At 41.0% G+C, this 17,374-nt stretch overlaps 1 protein-coding gene across 12 annotated transcripts in view; it reads right to left on the reverse strand.

The window, feature by feature from the left end:
* Nucleotides 1-1,578: 1,578 nt before the first annotated feature.
* Nucleotides 1,579-17,374, reverse strand: part of Cd55 (CD55 molecule (Cromer blood group)) — a 29,340-nt gene continuing 13,544 nt past the window's right edge. Inside the window, exons 7-12 of one of the 12 annotated variants that reach the window (XM_017598924.3) lie at nucleotides 15,731-15,765; nucleotides 15,485-15,494; nucleotides 14,721-14,814; nucleotides 14,377-14,468; nucleotides 13,250-13,270; nucleotides 1,669-1,871 (exon numbers count right to left, since the gene is read on the reverse strand). In XM_017598924.3, the coding sequence (XP_017454413.1) occupies nucleotides 1,744-1,871; nucleotides 13,250-13,270; nucleotides 14,377-14,468; nucleotides 14,721-14,814; nucleotides 15,485-15,494; nucleotides 15,731-15,765 (380 nt within the window). In that variant the 3' untranslated portion in view covers nucleotides 1,669-1,743. Of the gene's footprint in view, nucleotides 1,872-3,197; nucleotides 4,499-10,661; nucleotides 13,271-14,376; nucleotides 14,469-14,720; nucleotides 14,815-15,154; nucleotides 15,274-15,484; nucleotides 15,495-15,579; nucleotides 15,766-17,374 lie in introns of those variants that run through there. The other 11 variants (XM_008769498.4, XM_006249723.5, XM_063272578.1 and 8 more) reach the window with 11 other exon arrangements.

Consider the following 17,374-nt stretch of genomic DNA (forward strand, 5'->3'; position numbering starts at 1 on the left):
TCTCAAAAAAGCAAAAAACAAAACCAAAAAACCCACATAAAATAAAATTTGTGGAATTAATATAGAGCTCTCTAGGTTTTGTTTTGGTTATTGGGCCAGGATTATTTGTACCTTTTCATGAATTTGTGCATTAAATACAACTAAAGTTGCAAACCATCTTTACTGCTAGGCTTTCCGGAGGGTAGTATCTTCTACATCACGGGTACTGATTATTTTGTCTTCGCTATGTGTTTGAGTTTTAGTCTTCCCCTCCTCCCCAAAACCTCTAGCTTTCGGGTTCCGGGGTTTCTTCATTCCTGATTCATCCCCGCCCCACCAACTCACTTTCATTACAAACAAGAAAACAGTTCTCATGTACCCAGTCTTGCCTCAAACTCTCTGTGTAACTGAGGGTCTCAAACTTCTAATCCCCCTGCCTCCACCTCCTGAGTGTGTGCACCACTGCACCCAATTCATACAGCACAGAGGCTTAAACCAAGGGTTTCACGCATGCTTAACCAGCACTCTGCCAGGGGCCCTGATGATGGAGTGTGGGCATTTTGTCAGCTGAGTACTGGCACCGGTGCCTCGAGGGCTGGAGTCTAGAAATCTGCACGTGACATTTCCCCCATGTGTACTAGTCAAATGCTTCACTTGCCGACCCAGAATGTACCTCATTAAAGGGGAACTTGGGATATCGTGAGTTCCTGTGTTTCTGCTATCTAACGTCCTTTCCTGATCTGTTTTCTGCTTCCCTATTTGAGGCACCTAAACAAAGCCATGCCATTAAACTCCCAGCCCTGGCCCACGGGCCCCTGCAGCTTCCCAGCCCAGCTTTTGGCTCTTTCCTTTCTTTTCCAACCCTACCTTTCCCCACCTCAGGACCCTGACATGGCTGGTCTGGGTCACTGCCACCTAGGGCACATGCCCAGCCCCCTTTCTTTTTAATAATCAGCTTATTTTATGAGCCTATCAGTATGGGAAAATGCAGCTCCAGTGTTTTGTAGACCCCCCCCCCAATTTTTTTTTTTTTTACTTCTGAAGTCTTATAATTTGAATCTGTAATTTGTATACTTTTCACCTACAAAATTTTTGACAATACCATAGAAATGAAGTCGGGTTGTTATTCGCCACATTCAAAAGAACTGTAAGCTTTCTCCCCGCTGTAACATAATGCTCACGGGTTAAAGCAGTAAATGCCGAGTTCTCCTATTACTGACCTCTTTTAAGTATCGTCCTGTGCGCGAATTAAGTGTGGAATAGGAAATTACAGGCAGCACCCTCCTGGGATTCTTCATATCTGATACTTGGAGGATCTCTCACGCTCACATATTTTTCCTGCTCCCGTTTTGGAATGAATTTCTGAACCCTAATTTCATTCACTGAAGAAAGGCATTTAGAAATAAGAATCGTAAGGTCCTCATTTTAACTGACCTTTTCAAGGCAGATCACACCCACCTAACTCTGTGTGTGTGTGTGTGTGTGTGTGTGTGTGTGTGTGTGTGTGTGTGTGTGTGTGTGTGTATGTGTGTGGTGTGGGTGTGATAATTATTAATTTCATATGCCAACTTGTACTCACAAAGGGTTCCCCAGATGGCTAGTAAAACACTACCTCTGGGTGAGTCTTGGGATCTTTCTAGACCATGCAAACATTGGAATCAGGAGTGTAAATAAAGATCAACCTCACAATGTGGGCAGCCGTCATCTAATTCACAGGAGACACCCAAACAGCTTGAAAAGATGGTGTGGACTCTTGCTCTCTTCTTACTCTGGGACATTCTCCCTCTTCTTCTTTCCTTGCAAGTCAGAGCTTCTGTTTGAACTTAAAATGGTCCACCAAAGAGTTTTGATTAGAATTATGCTATCAATCGTTACAATAACAGCAACAAATCCTTGAGGGGGAAAAATTAGGTAACAAAGTTAATAGAAGTATGAGCAACTTTATATACACCGTTCACTCACAGTGGTGACCTATAGTAGTCCCTAAGGCAACTTAAAGACAAAGACTGCATTATTCATGAGCTCAGCAGGACCGTGATGGTATCCAGCTTTTCACTGCTTTCATTCATCCTTAAAGACTCACAGCGCTCAATAAAATTGTTAATGAGTTTCAGAAGAGTGTGAAGTGCATCCACACAATCCTGTTCCATTTTTATTTGTTCATGGATATTCACATATGGCTGAAACCAGACCATAATTTTGAATGCCTTTAATCCCAGTATCTAGGGTGCTGAAGCAGGGGGATCATAACTTTGACACCAAGATCTTCTCAAAAAGATCTAAGAGTCTATTATCAAAGTTCAGTATTTCCCGGTATCTGAAATATTTGTGATTGTAAACCTATCCTCATTAACTTTCAACTTGACCGGGTGGAACTGCAGAATCTGCAATTGAAAATCTTTACCCCCTACAGTGAACACATTAAAGCACTGTGGTCTGCTCCTAAGCCCGTCACACTGGGCCAGCATCCACAGTCCGGCCATGATGATCTCATCTGTCCTCTCAGCATCCCATCTTGAATCCCTTCCTTCTCAGCACCCAACCATTTCAAAAATACAACGTAAGTATTCACTCTGCCCTGCACAGATACTGTATTTTTACTCTCTGTTAAGTCTATAGTCCTTGGCTGTTGAACTACAAATGACTTGAGGACAGACATTACATTGTGATTATCTTAACTAGTGGTGACACTAGAGTAAGGTAGCTCATGCATGTGGATGCTCTGAAGTTTCTAAATAACTGAGTCTCTCTTATTTCTGCCATTCTAGGAAGTATCAGGCAAAAAGTGGACGTGAGTCCTTACCATTAATTAATTCTGTGACTGTGGTTCACCAGAAATTCCTCCAATTGAATGTTAAATTCGTTACATGTGGATTTTTTTTTAAGTATTTCAACACCAAGACCAACAAAAAAGATAAAGCAATGGATTCATAATCAGTTAGTCTCACTACGTGTAGATTAAGTCCATACTTCAAATACAACTGAAAATGAAAAGCCTACATTCAAGGCTACGCGTTAACGTGGTTATCTTTTGGTGAATCAATACCAGGAAAATAACAGATGACCTGCCTGTACAATTTCAAAGAAACTGAAAATAATTCACCTGGAGATAGTCAAAAGACAACATTCTTACAACTTAAGGAGATGAAAAGGAATATCTTATCTAGAAATAAAAAAAAAAAATCCCATTTAAGAAACTTCAAATATTACAGGAGACATAAGTGTGAGTATTTATTTATTTCTATTCAAAGGAAATTAAATATTTTATTACATATCTTCTTGATATACATTTAAAACCAAAATGTTCAGATATATAAATAAAATATAAATAGACTTATCTTAATATTACAAAAGAATAAGATTTACAATTTGGCTATGAACATGTACATAAAATCTGTTCATATGGAGATGTTAGGATACCACTGACACTAGTATACAAATGGCTGATCAGTGAAGACACCTTCCTAAGGCTTTTTTACTGGAGAAAACAAAACAAGAAAAGCTTTCCCTGAGAGCAAACTGCAGCTTTTCCTTCTTAAAGGCAGTGAACTTATTCCTGATTCCAGTCTGTGTGTTTAAAGGTAGATTAATAAAGGTGGTCTTCAACACATCCTCTTCGTTTGCCATCAATTAAGTCAAAAGGCTCAACATTATTCATTTTTATCTATCTATCTAATCCATCCATCTATCTATGATGTTTGTTTGTTTGTTTGTTTGTTTGTTTGTTGAGATAGCGTCTCAGGCATCCCAGGCTGGCCTGAAACTCACTAGGTAACCCAGAATGACCTTTAATTTCTGATCTTCTTGCCTTTACCTCCAAGTGCGGGGATTATAAATGTGTGCTGAGGAAGGAGCCCAGGAATTTAGGCACATGGGGCAAGCACTGCACCAAGTGAGCTCTTTTCCTGTCCTACTACTGGTTTGTTAGCATGCTCTTCCTTTATAACAGTTTGCCAATACAGAGTAGAAAGGAAAATGCCTTCAGGTCAAGGGTTAAATAAGAATGTCCCAGCTCTAGCAATTCGGTTTACAAGGAAGGAAATTTCGTTTGGGGTCTTTTACTTTTGCAATCTCATCAGTATTTTTAGCTTCCTATTTTTTATTGTAAGCTAGAATAACAGGATAGATCTAGCCTAAGAAATCATGATTTCCCTCTCCCCTGAAAATTTTCTACACTTTCCCACACTTTTTTTTAGAAAAGATACTACACAACATTGTGAATTTGTCTAGTTTTGAAATATTTTCAAGAGACTTATATGCATTGAAAAGACCATTCCAGACAACCTCCTTTCTTCTTGCTTTGTTATCATTTCTAGCACACCTTCAAGACGATGACAGCATACAGAACCAACAACACTATTAAATTTATTGTATCCATTCTTCCTGGACATTCTAACAAACTAGAAGTATTCTCAGTGGTTGTATATACTTTCTTCTTAACTCTTCGTTGGCTACGTCAACTAGCCAGTGAGTAAGAGCATCACATGCAAAATTGTCATGGTTATTAAACATGTATGTCCTGAAAGTTAAAGAAAAAAATTAAAATCAAAATGATTTTATTTACTGACAATAAACATTAACTTTTTGGGTGCAAGGGGATAAAACCCTAGAAGAACTGGCTAGTTAGGAGCTCGAAACTAATGTAAATCAAAGAGCATGGAGAGTCTTCAGCTTAATTCAATATACTTCCATAATTATGGAAACAAAGTACAAAAGACAGTGTTTTGTTTCTTAGCAGCCAAGCACATCGAAGATACTTTGAGAATAAGAGTCAATGAAAGACCCCTGAGCAACTACATGTAAAGTTTTAAGAGAGGAAGACAGTTGAGAACATTCACAAACATATTTACATTAAGCTATTTTCAAAGACATAAAAACTATCTTTTATGATCCACAAATACAGTTGTGAAAATGTATCTTAATGTGAATGTTTCTGGGACTCTGGAAAAGTCTAAAAGTCAAGGGAATGGAAAAACACACACAAAATAAGCCAATCTACTTATGGTGGAAACTATCACAAACCAAACCATTTTTACTAAGCCCCAAGGATCATCACTCCCTCTCCCAAATATTTGTGGCATTATGGCATCCCAATAATTATAATTAAAGCGAGATAAGTCGAGTACAAACAAGGTGAAAACAATAGTTCAGGAATAAATGCAGGGTAGGAAGTGGAAGCCCAAGGTAGAGAAGGGGCTTAAACCCACATAGAAACCTACTATTGTTGAGACTTCCTAAAACATATACATATATAAAGTGAGTTTAAATGGATTTACCCTATACAAGGCACAACAGGTTATCAAACAAAAAGCCCTGCATCAGGTCTGGGTTCAATCTGTTGGTCAGTTGGGTCCCATGGACTCCCCAAAACAATGCAGGCCATTGTCATCATTCTTGGTTACCCTCCTGAACTTGATAAGACACCATATAGGTGAGTCATGAGACACTGAGAAATCAAGCTGGGGCTGACCACACTCATCCCCACTGCCTAACTTTCATGGTGCCTGAAGGTGCTAAGGATGCTATTTGTGGGGATGTCACCAAGAGTCCTACCCAGTTATGAACCATGTTGGCTGGAGTAAGGACGAGGCTGGCAAGATGCACCCATGGTTGTGGTTGTGTTGTGGAGACAACCAACTGCTTGCTGGATTTAAGGCTTTTCCTGGAGATGGAACTCATGCCTGGTACTGTTAACTACTCCAAGTACCCATGGCTAAGTAAGTCATAGGCCCTAAGGTAAAGTGACTTCTTCTATTCTGCTAACTGGGCACAGTATTAAATTGCCCCCTAAAATGCTTCTTTTTAGACCCATAGATCAGGGAAGCTCTTGGTCCTCTTCAGAGACGCTTAGAAGATGCATCCAGATGGTGATTAACACTGACTCACAACTGGCCGAAGTGCAGAGGAAGAGAGATACGTTTGTCACAGCTCTTCCTCTAAGGCCACACATCATCTCAGAAGATGAGGTGGTAAGACTGTAAGAGCCAAGGGACAGTGGAGGGTACTTGTGAAACTGTGGTTTCTAATTATGACAGAGCTGTTTCACGCAGACTCGGAGCAGCCATTCACAAGACCCCCCCAAAATCAAGCCAGTGATAATCCCCAATTGCTGGGAAGAGCTGAAAGCCTTTATGAGGAACTCCTGGCAAAGATACTGAGAAATGTGATGGATGTGGTGGGTGCTGTGAGAGGGGGAGTCACTTTTCTTCAGATGCACCTCCTAGTAAGATGCTCACTCCCCAGTGGTCAGCCCTGTGGCGCTCACAGACATGCAGCCCTAAGCAGATGGACTCAGTGAGCTTTTTAGAGTCCATGAAATTTAGAGGAAAGCCCAGTGGTGTGGGCTTAGGAGGAGCTTGGAGGGGAGGGAGTAGGGGCACTGATCAAAACATATTCATGAGCTAAAGAGATGGCTCAGTGATTTAAGAACAACGCCTGCTCTTCCAGAAGACTGGGGTTCAAGTCCCAGCACTCCTAACACACAGTAGCTGTAACTCCAGCTCCAAGAAATCTTCTGGTTCCTGTGGCCCGTAGAGGCCCTTCATGCAGGTGATGCACGTATATAGATGCAGACAAAATATTCGTACATATAAAGATAAATAAACCTTTTAAAAAACATTCATTTATGAAATTCCCGACTGACAATTTTTTTTAAGTAACTGGCGATGTGTATCACAGCTACGAGAGAATCAGTATACCAGCCATTCAGTCAACAAATACTTAAACTCAACAAACTGGTGATAATTGAAACTTAAGATGCTATTACCCACGTCTGTGGAAACTATAAGCCAACCAACCGTCTTCACATTTGGCGAGATACAGAAATGTGGTATTACAAATCATCCATACCTTTCACACATAATCAATCAGAATTTCAAAGATCTCATGTCACACTCAACTTACGGAACCTGGCAGTGGGTTAATGTGTTCTTGTATTATAAGCACTGAATAGTAAAGAAGGAAACACTAACTGCATGAACTGACTTAAATTTCAGTTGAATAACAAAACCAAGAATTTACTTGTACCGCCTTCCTTAAACACAACCTTATAATTTAAACCCAACATTTCTAGGGAACTAGACAAACCCTCTGACAGACACAAGATGGCTGGATGGAGCTACATAATCACCTCACATTCATCAAGTGTATCCCTTGGTATTCTTAATTAAGTATAAAATAGGGAGAGTAAGCACAGACTCGTAGTCGGTGCTTACCCTCTACGGCTAAACCTCTGAAATAGGGCGAGTGGATTCATTGGTTACTGACTGATTCGATTTTGATCTTTAGGTCCTTTTGTTGGTGGTGATGGGTTTTTGTTCCTCTGTGATAGGCCCTTGCTGTACAGCCTAGGCTGGGTCCAAATCAAGATCCTCTCGCCTCAGCCACCCAAGTGCTGAGATTAAAATTATCCAGTGTTTGCCACCATGCCTGGTCATGTGGATTATTACTTAAGTGTGTGAGTAAAAGGCATCATTTAGGTTGCATCAAAATTTCTCTTGTTTCGGAAACTAAGCAAGTAGCTGTAAGGCAAAAATACTAGACTATGATTTAGAACAAACACTCCGTAATCGCTCCAGCACTTCTAGCCTAATAAAACCATGACAGCAAGCGGCTATGAAAGTGTACATAAAGGACTGGAAGAGAGCAAGGGGTGCCTTACACCCCATCCCACCTCCTCAGCCCCAAGCACAGACTCTGGGAAGCAGCTGCCACTCAGGATTTATCACTAGATTAGTCAACATCAATCAAAACAGAAAGCTAGGGCAAGTGACTTTTTTTTTTTTCAGACTATTCTGGCTGAGGTATCTGCTCTACATTTTCGGTGATTACGTTCATTTTTGCTAAGCTCTGGATCACATTCTCAAATGTTCTGTGAAAGTTCTGTCTTACGGCGTTTGCCAGAATAAAACCCAGAATGTTTGACGAGTGTTAAACAAATTCTTGTAAAAAACGACTTACCTTGCTCGGCTCACCCAACCGTATCCCAAGATCTAACGATGAGATTTTTTTTTTTTAAAGTAAAAGAGTGAATCCTTTAGTGGTTTAAATAATATTCGAATACTTTATATACACTACTTTGGAAGAATAAAAAAATACTGCTTCTTTGAGAGCAGCCATATCTTGATCTCTGCTAAGGAATGGGGGAGACAGGTCCCAGGAAGCCCTGATGATTCTAAAAATCCACGGATGTCTGAGTTCTTTCTATGACACTGTATAGTAATTTATATAACACTGCATAGTAATTACAGATGAACTGGAGTCTGTAAGCCTTTACTAATGTACAGAGACTGGCGATGACTCAGCAGTAAAGACCACTAGCTCTCATTCCAGAAGACCTGGGTTTAATTCACAGCCAAGCCAGTTCACTATTTGTAACTCTAGTTCAGGAGAATCTGATGCCCTCTTCTGGTCTGTGGGCACTGTGTGTGCACTCAGTGACAGGTATATATGTAAATATCACACATCCATGAAAAACCAAACAGAAGGAGGGAGAAAGCATGCGTACTTAAACGCTGCGGCGAGTTTAATGGGGAGGGGGAGTGATCTATATAGAGTAAAAAGGAAACTAATCTGAGTAAACATTAAAATGGGCAACTTAACAGTAGCATTGAAAGGTAGTTATTCTAATTAATTAACTGACTGAAACAGGCAAGAATTAAGTCCGTTTTGGAATAACTCGGGTGTGCACAAACTATTAGCCTTCTGAGTAGTTAACTTCCGTGATGAAGTAGGATGGATGTGAACCACCCGACTTGCCCACGGGATGTGAGAGCCAACCAGGACATTTATATTTAGTAACATTCAAAGCACATCAGCCATTTCTAGCAAGGCTGACTTGCCCTCTGCTGTCTAACGCCTGGGTGTTTACTTTATGCCGAGCACCTTTTTCTTCTCTTTACAGGTGACAGTCTACTTGAGCCTCAGTCAAACCCCAGCAGGCAGTTTGGTCTTTTACCATCTTAAAGGGAAAAGGGAAGGCTCTAAGCCACAGCCTGCAAACAGGACCCTCGGGATTCCCAACAGTGAGGGGGAATTCAGAACTGGTCCAGCTGGCTGACTGCGGACAATTTAAAGATGTCGTGAGCCAGCTCTTCCTGGATTTCTTTGCTTCTCTTTGGTACACAGATATCACCATAAATTAAATTCAGTAAGAAGGGAGTAAGTCACTCACAAATCGTGAAGAGGAACTTTGACCTGAATATCACTTTTCTCTGAAATACCATTTCTATCCTTAAATATACTGGTGGGGTGAGGAAGGAAGCGGGAGGGCTCTTCAGGGTAGTAATTACAGAGGGAAGGAGAGAACTAAAGCTAAGAACGTGACTTAAACACAATATTCAAATCTTAATGAAAAAAAGAAGAAGAAACATAAAATCATAGCGCCAAAACTGACGCACCGGGATGTCAATTACTGTTAAGGGGGAAATGGGTAACACAGAAGCTTCTACATACACTAGTTTCACAGTGAGAAGGCAAGTTCAAGAAGTAACGAGGGAAATGAATTGCATCCTGCATGTGGGTTTCCTTAGACCAGAGACTTGGCAATGAACAGTGACCGTCACTCACTTGTCTTCTCGGAAAATGTCCTAAACCATCTCGGTGCTCCGATAGCAGGGCCTGATAATTGCCGGGAGAAACGTGTAGTGCTTAAATGTACCTTGCTGAAGTTAAGGGCTTTGCCTATCAGTCAGCTGAAGGTGGTGACTGACCAAAGATGTCATTTCAGAGTGACAAGGTACCTTGGACTTCACTCACATTCTGTAGGTAAATAATTTGAGTCTCAAGGGAAAAGTTTTAAGGAGAGGCTGTTTGTAGAGTTCAAACTAAACACGTGACATTTCCCCATCACTGGAAAGACGCTATACCGTGGAGGCTACGGGGTGTGCCACATTCACTTTGCCTAGAGTAGGCTGGCCAGCATTCCGGCTACTCTACATGCAACCTCATCTAAGAAAGTGGAGTTTAAGGCTAGAAGGGCCCTTTGGAGGTGAACGACTGCAAACAGATAAATTGATTAGCATCCATGACTTTGCATGGCTCACTGTTTGGGGCTGCTTGTCTTTGGTGCTGGGAACGGAACTCGGAGACTTGGGACTGATAGGCCTACTCTCTGCTTTCACCAGACTTATTCTCTCTTTCCTTTCTGCCCTGGCCCTAGACTCCACTCATCTGATTTGTACTACACAGAGAATATTGCAGGTAGCACTGGAAAAGCATCGGAAGCTGACACTCTTAACGATTAAATTACAAATGTTGCACAATTGTGCTATTCTCACAGCAGGGGGACCATTACAGAATTTTACCTACTGCTTCTTTAACTGGTCCCCCACACTGCACCATTACCTCAGACAATCAGAATTATTCAGAATTTAATTCAGAATTTAATCAGAATTATTCCAAAGTTTTGAGTTTCTCTTCCCCTCCTGAGTTCTCATTAATTTCATCACTACGATGTCTAATTTAGAATTTGTCAAAAAAAAAAAATATACAAACATGAACCTCAGCGTCAGGGTGACAGAAATAAAAAGCTATTTCTAGAGCATGAATCAACACGTGTATTTAGCTCTTGGGAAAGTGGTGGCGGTGGATGGCATGACAGAAACCAGAGCAGTGAACATACATGTAAAATGTGAAATCCCACACACACTCCCAGGAAACTAATACAAGCATTAACTCTCAAGTTACAAACAAGACCTTTATACGTTAAGTGCAATTGTCTATGATCTCAAATTCACTCGGTAATCTAGAAAACAACAAACTCAAAGACAAGTGACTACTGACAGAACGCTTAAGCAACCTTGATAAAGGACAGTATGCAACTATGTATACGGTTACAATAATAATTCACATGTCCCCAATCACAGTTGAATAGATCCAAGGAGTATTATGTAACGTTTTAAAATGCCATTCTCCAATAAGAGGGGACTCTCCCTGAGATTCTCTGTTACAGCTGCATCTCTGCACTATTTAAAACACTGCAAAGATTTTCTGACTCAGTCACAGCGCTAGGCAAACAGGAGGTTCTTGGCCAATAGTTATTTGACTTCTTCGCCACGACAATGAAACCTTATTCTTAACCCAAGGTTCAGGCGGGTCTCTATGAGTTCAGGGCATCTGTACAAATCTACCTCAGAGAAGGAATGGGGACCCATACTGTGACTCCCTGGAGTCCCATGTCTTCATCTCTCACTACTTAGGCTAGGATTGCTCGTGTCCCTTACTATATATAAGCTCACACAGACTAGGTCTCATAGACGAGAAAACTGGCACCCAGGAGATTGAATTAATTGTTGGGTTGAATATTCGCTAAACAGAAAACCCAGACTGAAACCAAAGTTTGACTGTTTCCTAAGCCCAAGTTCTTTTCTTCTTTTTCTTCTAGACAATGTCGACCTAAGAAGCAATAAAACTATGTTGACCTCAATATTGTTAAAAGAGAGCTGTCCCAAGAGAGTAAAAAGATTACTTTTATACATGCAAAGAGTACAGGGATATAGAAAGCATAGAATGATTTCCAGTGTGTGACTGGAATTAATATTTCATGTGGCGTGATTAATCAGGGGGAAAGATGCTTAAACAGATTCTTGGCAGAGGCAAGATAAGAATGGGAGATGGGTGGGGAACTGACTCTGACTGAGCCAGGGTCACAACCTTTAAAATTCACTCCAGTGGCATTTATAATGCAAATTAAGAAGAGCTGATGGTTTCTATCCTCTCTTTGGGGGTTTAAATGGGAAAAACCTCAAATTTCTAGTATATTACCATATAGTTGACAAAAGCATTTTCCAAGGTGAGAATAATGGGGGCTGAATAAGAAAAAGTATAGCGCTCCATATACATAAAAGTTTCAGTGACTCCCAGTTCTCCGTGCACTCATTAAAAAGTGGAATTAAAAACACTCCCAGTTGTCTATAAAGAAACAAAAATGAACAAACATTTTCCCTGTAATACAGATCTCATCTTTAAAGTGAGTTAACAGGATACACTTAAGACATAACACTTTCACCAAATGTCTGACTGCAGGAACACAGATAAACTAAAGTATACCCTAAAATGAAGCTTCCTGAAAAGAAGTAGGCACGCTTGAGGAATTCCAAAATGTAAACGTGAGGAGTGGAATTCATCAGCCAAGCTTGTGCCTGACACGTACAAGGCCTGAATTCCCCCCTCAGAACCATAAAAACTAAATTAATTTTTTTAAAAAAGTAATCAATAGCGAGTACCTCAAGTCTCTACTAAATATCACTGTGTAAACAACAGAAACTCAGGTGCTAAACTCACCACTTAGGCAAATCAATCAGGAGATTTTTTTTTCATGAGCTTAGAACATATTTATTTCTATTTAAAATAGAAGATGTACAAAAGCAATTGCCCCTGCTGGGCTACCTCTGAGGAAATCTTTGGCTTAAACATAAACTAAGAGAGAGACAAATACCAGTAAGGGTAACAGTAGAAACTGAGTACCTGTTTTCAGGGCGTGTCCCTTAGCTAATACATTTCATGAATGAAAATGGGGGTATCACTGTTGAGTACAAATTTTTTTAAAACAAACATCTTTTCATGAAAGGGTATTTACAGTCGCCCATGACTTTGGTACACTACTTGGCTATTTTCCCACTTAACAATGCCCCTTACCATTTCGTTCAGGGATTTGTGGACCTTATTAATAAGTAACAGTAAGTATAATGTACAAAGAAAAAATACTGACCAAATGCTAAAAGGAATCACAACACAGAGACAGTTTTGTACCTTCGCCGACTATATTAGCATGTAGAGAATATATTCTAAAAGAACTCTGCTTAAAAGCTTTACTAGAGATGAAGGAAAGATATAATGAAAAGTGGGGCTCTTGGTCACGTTTGGCCTATGACAGAGACCTAAAAATGGTTGGAGATGGCGTTAACTATGCTCTTTGGATAAGAACTGTATTGACTGTTGTTCCTGGGTTTCTTCTGTCACTAAAATGACACACTGACACAGCGGGCACTCAGTGCTACCTGACTGATTGGCCAGATGACCCGAAGCTGTCCTAAGACTGCCTTAGAGCAGGAGCACTGTTGGGGATATGAAGGACCATGCTGGATGCCTAACGGTGTCCAAAAAACCAGCCGATTAAAAGGCTTTACCCATCTGCCCTTAGGCACCCATAGGCACTGCATTTTGATAGTTTTTCTCAGGCAGTTATAAGAGAAGATTCTCTTCCAGAAATATGGACTATGTCTCCCACAGTGATGGCAATTTCTTTTAACTCCCTGTGGGTCAAACTTACCATATATAAAATGGTCACCACCTAAAAAAAATAAAAAGGGAAAAAAGAATTATAAAACTCAACATTTTAACTTTCAATTAATTTGCTAACTTAATATATATGTGTAGATTGATCAGCTATACGTAAGACCTCAAAACCAACTCAAACATTCGTAAGTATATATTCATATATATATATTTGAACACAATCATATATTTTTCCTTTGGCAGCATCAACACTAATATCTGATGAATAGAGTTACTAATGTCAACATGAGCCATGACAGATCTAAAACACCAACCCAAATATTACATGCACTTAGTGAGACAACTTGAAGTCAAGAGACAAGTTTTAGAAGCTTAAATAGAAAACAAATGACAATATAATCTATGATCGAAAACTATGAAACCAAGTATGGAGGCACAGGCCTGTAATCCTAGCACTGGGAAAACTGGGTGTCAAGAGTTCAAGACCTGCCTGGGCTAATAATGATTTATCTCAAAAACAAGTTAAAAAGCCCAAAACAAAAGCTATCGAAAACGGAAGTCCCTTCCCACCGATTCTAACGAAACTCAGACTATCAACATCTTTGTCTTATTGTGCAGTGGGACTCAGAGCAGATTTATGGCACAGCCGGAGACTATTGGGTCCTGTCAGCTACACCCCCACGGTTCCCTGGCAACAGCCAGGTATGCCTGACACAGTAAAAGGGGCTGATTCCCCGCCTCCTCCTCTCTCTCTTGCTCTCTTGTTCTCTCTTGTTCTATTGCTTCCTCTTTCCCTCTTGATTTTATCCTCTTCCCTCTCCATTCCCTTCCCCCCTTCTCTCCATGTGCCCATGGTCGGCCTCTACTCTTCAATTTCTTTCTCTCTCTCTCTCTCTCTCTCTCTCTCTCTCTCTCTCTCTCTCTCTCTCTCTCCCCCTCTACGCCCCCCCCACCCTTCTCCACCCTACTACCCTCTTAATGCCCCTCCCCATGCCCTAAATAAACTCTATTCTATACTATATTGTCATGTGGCTGGTCCCTCAGTGGGAAGGGATGTCTCAGCCTTAGCCGCTAAGGCACCCCCTTTCCCATGCCTCCACAGAACATAACCCGCCCCCTTAAGTTACGTTTCCATCATCACATTGGACAAAATCCACTGACCTGAATTAGACTCTCCTCTGTCTTTAGATGTTCTCGTTGGATGACGTACCGTTGTCTTGGAAACAGGTACATGCTGTGTTGCTGTAATATGAGCAGAAGTAAATATTTGTGTAACAGTATGGAGACCCTTGGTCATTGAGAAGTGTGAAATGGTGGGCCTTTGTGTTGCTGGCGGATTCTGTGTCAATGAAGGTTTTGCTGTGGCAAATCCTCGAGTTGTTTGTGCAGTTTGTACAGCAGAAGAATTAACTGTGGTGGGATGTTGGGTTATTGGTGGGGTTTGTGCAAACACAGTAGTTGATATGAGGGACATCTGAGCTGTTGCTGGTTTTATGGCTGAAACTTTTGCTGTGTTGGTTTTCTGAGGTGTTGGTGGGATCTCTGTAGATGGGACATCTGCTGTGTTGGCGTTCTGAGGTGTTGGTGGGATTTCTGTAGCTGGGACATCTGCTGTGTTGGCTTTCTGAGGTGTTGGTGGGATTTCTGTAGCTGGGACATCTGCTGTGTTGCTTTTCTGAGGTGTTGGTGGGATCTCTGTAGATGGGACATCTGCTGTGTTGGCGTTCTGAGGTGTTGGTGGGATTTCTGTAGCTGGGACATCTGCTGTGTTGGCTTTCTGAGGTGTTGGTGGGATCTCTGTAGATGGGGCAACTGCTGTGTTGGTTTTCTGAGGTGCTGGTGGGGTCTCTGTAGCTGGGACAATTGCTGTGTTGGCTTTCTGAGGTGTTGGTAGGGTCTCTGTAGCTGGGACAACTGCTGTGTTGGCTTTCTGAAGTGCTGGTGGGATCTCTGTAGCTGGGACATCTGCTGTGTTGGCTTTCTGAGGTGTTGGTGGGCTCTCTGTAGATGGGACATCTGCTGTGTTGGTTTTCTGGGGTGTTGGTGGGATCTCTGTAGCTGGGGCAACTGCTGTGTTGGTTTTCTGAGGTGCTGGTGGGATCTCTGTAGCTGGGACAACTGCTGTGTTGGCTTTCTGAGGTGTTGGTGGGCTCTCTGTAGATGGGACATCTGCTGTGTTGGCTTTCTGAGGTGTTGGTGGGATCTCTGTAGATGGGTTATTTGCTTTGGTAGGTTTTTGAGGTTTTGGTGAGACTCTTGTATCTGAAACATGAACCATGCTGGGTTTCTGAGACGTTGCTGGGACTCTTGTACTTGGAACATTAACTGTGGTGTGTTTCTGAGACGTTGGTGGGACTCTTGTACCTGGAACTTTAACTTCAGTGGGCTTGTGAGACGTTGGTTTGACTCTTGTACCTGGAACTTTAACTGTAGTGGGTTTATGAGACAGTGGGGCTCTTGTACTTGGAAAATTAATTAAGGTGGATTCATGAGGCATTGTACTTGGAATATCAACTTCTGGTGGGGTCTTAGTTGGGACCTTGTGTCTCTCTATAAAAAGAAAAAAAAAATCAGTGTTAAGTTAAAAGTTAGCTAAATCTTGCTGACCACATAAAGTTTCCCTAGCCATTACTTGTTCAATGGCTAAACACCTAGATAGGACTTTTAGAAATCCAGCCCTTATTATGCCCCGAATCTGCTGCATCTTTTCTTTATTCGTGCATATTAACTGTACACAGCAATGAGCTTCATAAAGATACGTCTTATAAATATACCACGTGTCTTGACAAGATTCACCAGCTTCTCCCCCGTCTCACCCTTTATTCCCATCTATTCCCCCCAGTTTCGCTTCTCATGAGACAACTGAAAATCACCATACTAAGTAAAATCGATCAATCTCTGAAGGATGAAAATTGCATGTTTCCCCTCATTAGTGGATCCTAGATTTTATACAGATATATAATGAAAGAAGCTACATCATATCCGTATGTGACTACTGTCGATTAGACTAATATAACAATTCATTATTTACAATACTTTTGCATTAATGTTTTTTTTCCATGCAAAGAGAAAAGTTAGAACAATATTCTAGTATGTGACATAGCTCTCAATTTTCTCTTTAAAAACTGTCTCTTCCACTCACGCCAAAGAATGTTTTTATACAAAGACAACGGCAGCTACTTTGTCCCTTGTCCTCAGGATGAGCTCGTGAAGCTCTAGGCTTATTCCTTACTGGTTTCCTTTGGTGTGCTTTTACTAATCCCTTTCAGGTAGCCCTGAGTAGGGTTGAACTTCATCAACTCTTGGACCCTTCTAAGGTATGTCTTCATCCAAAACCAAGGATACAAACAGAATAGGCTAATGAGGTCATTACACTTCATATACTCTTTCTGAAACATCGTATTACCCCCCCTAAAGTTATATAAGTGTGTGCCAATTTTAATATACTAACAAAAAAAAATCCAAGTGCAGATTGCTTGGCACCATTGTGGAAAATGGTTTAGGTAAGACACTTTCCACCTGGTCTGTCCCTGAAGCAGTAACAGGTCAAATCCACTAATGATGCCCTGCTCCACCCACCAGAAACTATGTTCTAAGTGTTCAGATGGTTTATGTAGTTTATCCTGCTTTAAAAAAAGAAGGTCTATATTGCAGGTAACTTACCTGCCATGCAGGCAAGCCTCGAGGGCGTGACTAGAAATAGTGATGTCTCGATAGATGCTACTCATTTTAAGGACATAAAAATTGTTCTTTATTCCACTAAATTATCGTTTTAAGTCCAAAAAGTTTGTATACTCCCACTGAGTTTAAATTTCCCCTTTGTTACTGATGCCTACTCTAAATCCCACAGTGGTCAGGAAGAAGGCCGAGCGGAAAGAGCACTGAGGTTGAAGGGCTGCAGATGATCACTTCTGGTTCATGTGACTTGAAAAGGACCACATATCATGCCAGGTTCAGTTCTCCTGTGCAAATCTGCTTAACCCTAACCACTCGTGCTCACTTTCTTCTAATCATAATAAGTTTTCTTTCTTTTCTTTGTTTTTTTTATTTTTTATTTTTTTAGGATCTATTTACTTGTTCAGACACCCCAGAAGAGGGCATCGGATCTCATTTCAGATGGTTGTGAGCCACCATGTGGTTGCTGGGAATTGAACTCTGA

This window comes from Rattus norvegicus, chromosome 13 (genome assembly GCF_036323735.1).
Source record: "Rattus norvegicus strain BN/NHsdMcwi chromosome 13, GRCr8, whole genome shotgun sequence".
In the NCBI taxonomy this organism is placed as follows: Eukaryota; Metazoa; Chordata; class Mammalia; order Rodentia; family Muridae; genus Rattus; species Rattus norvegicus.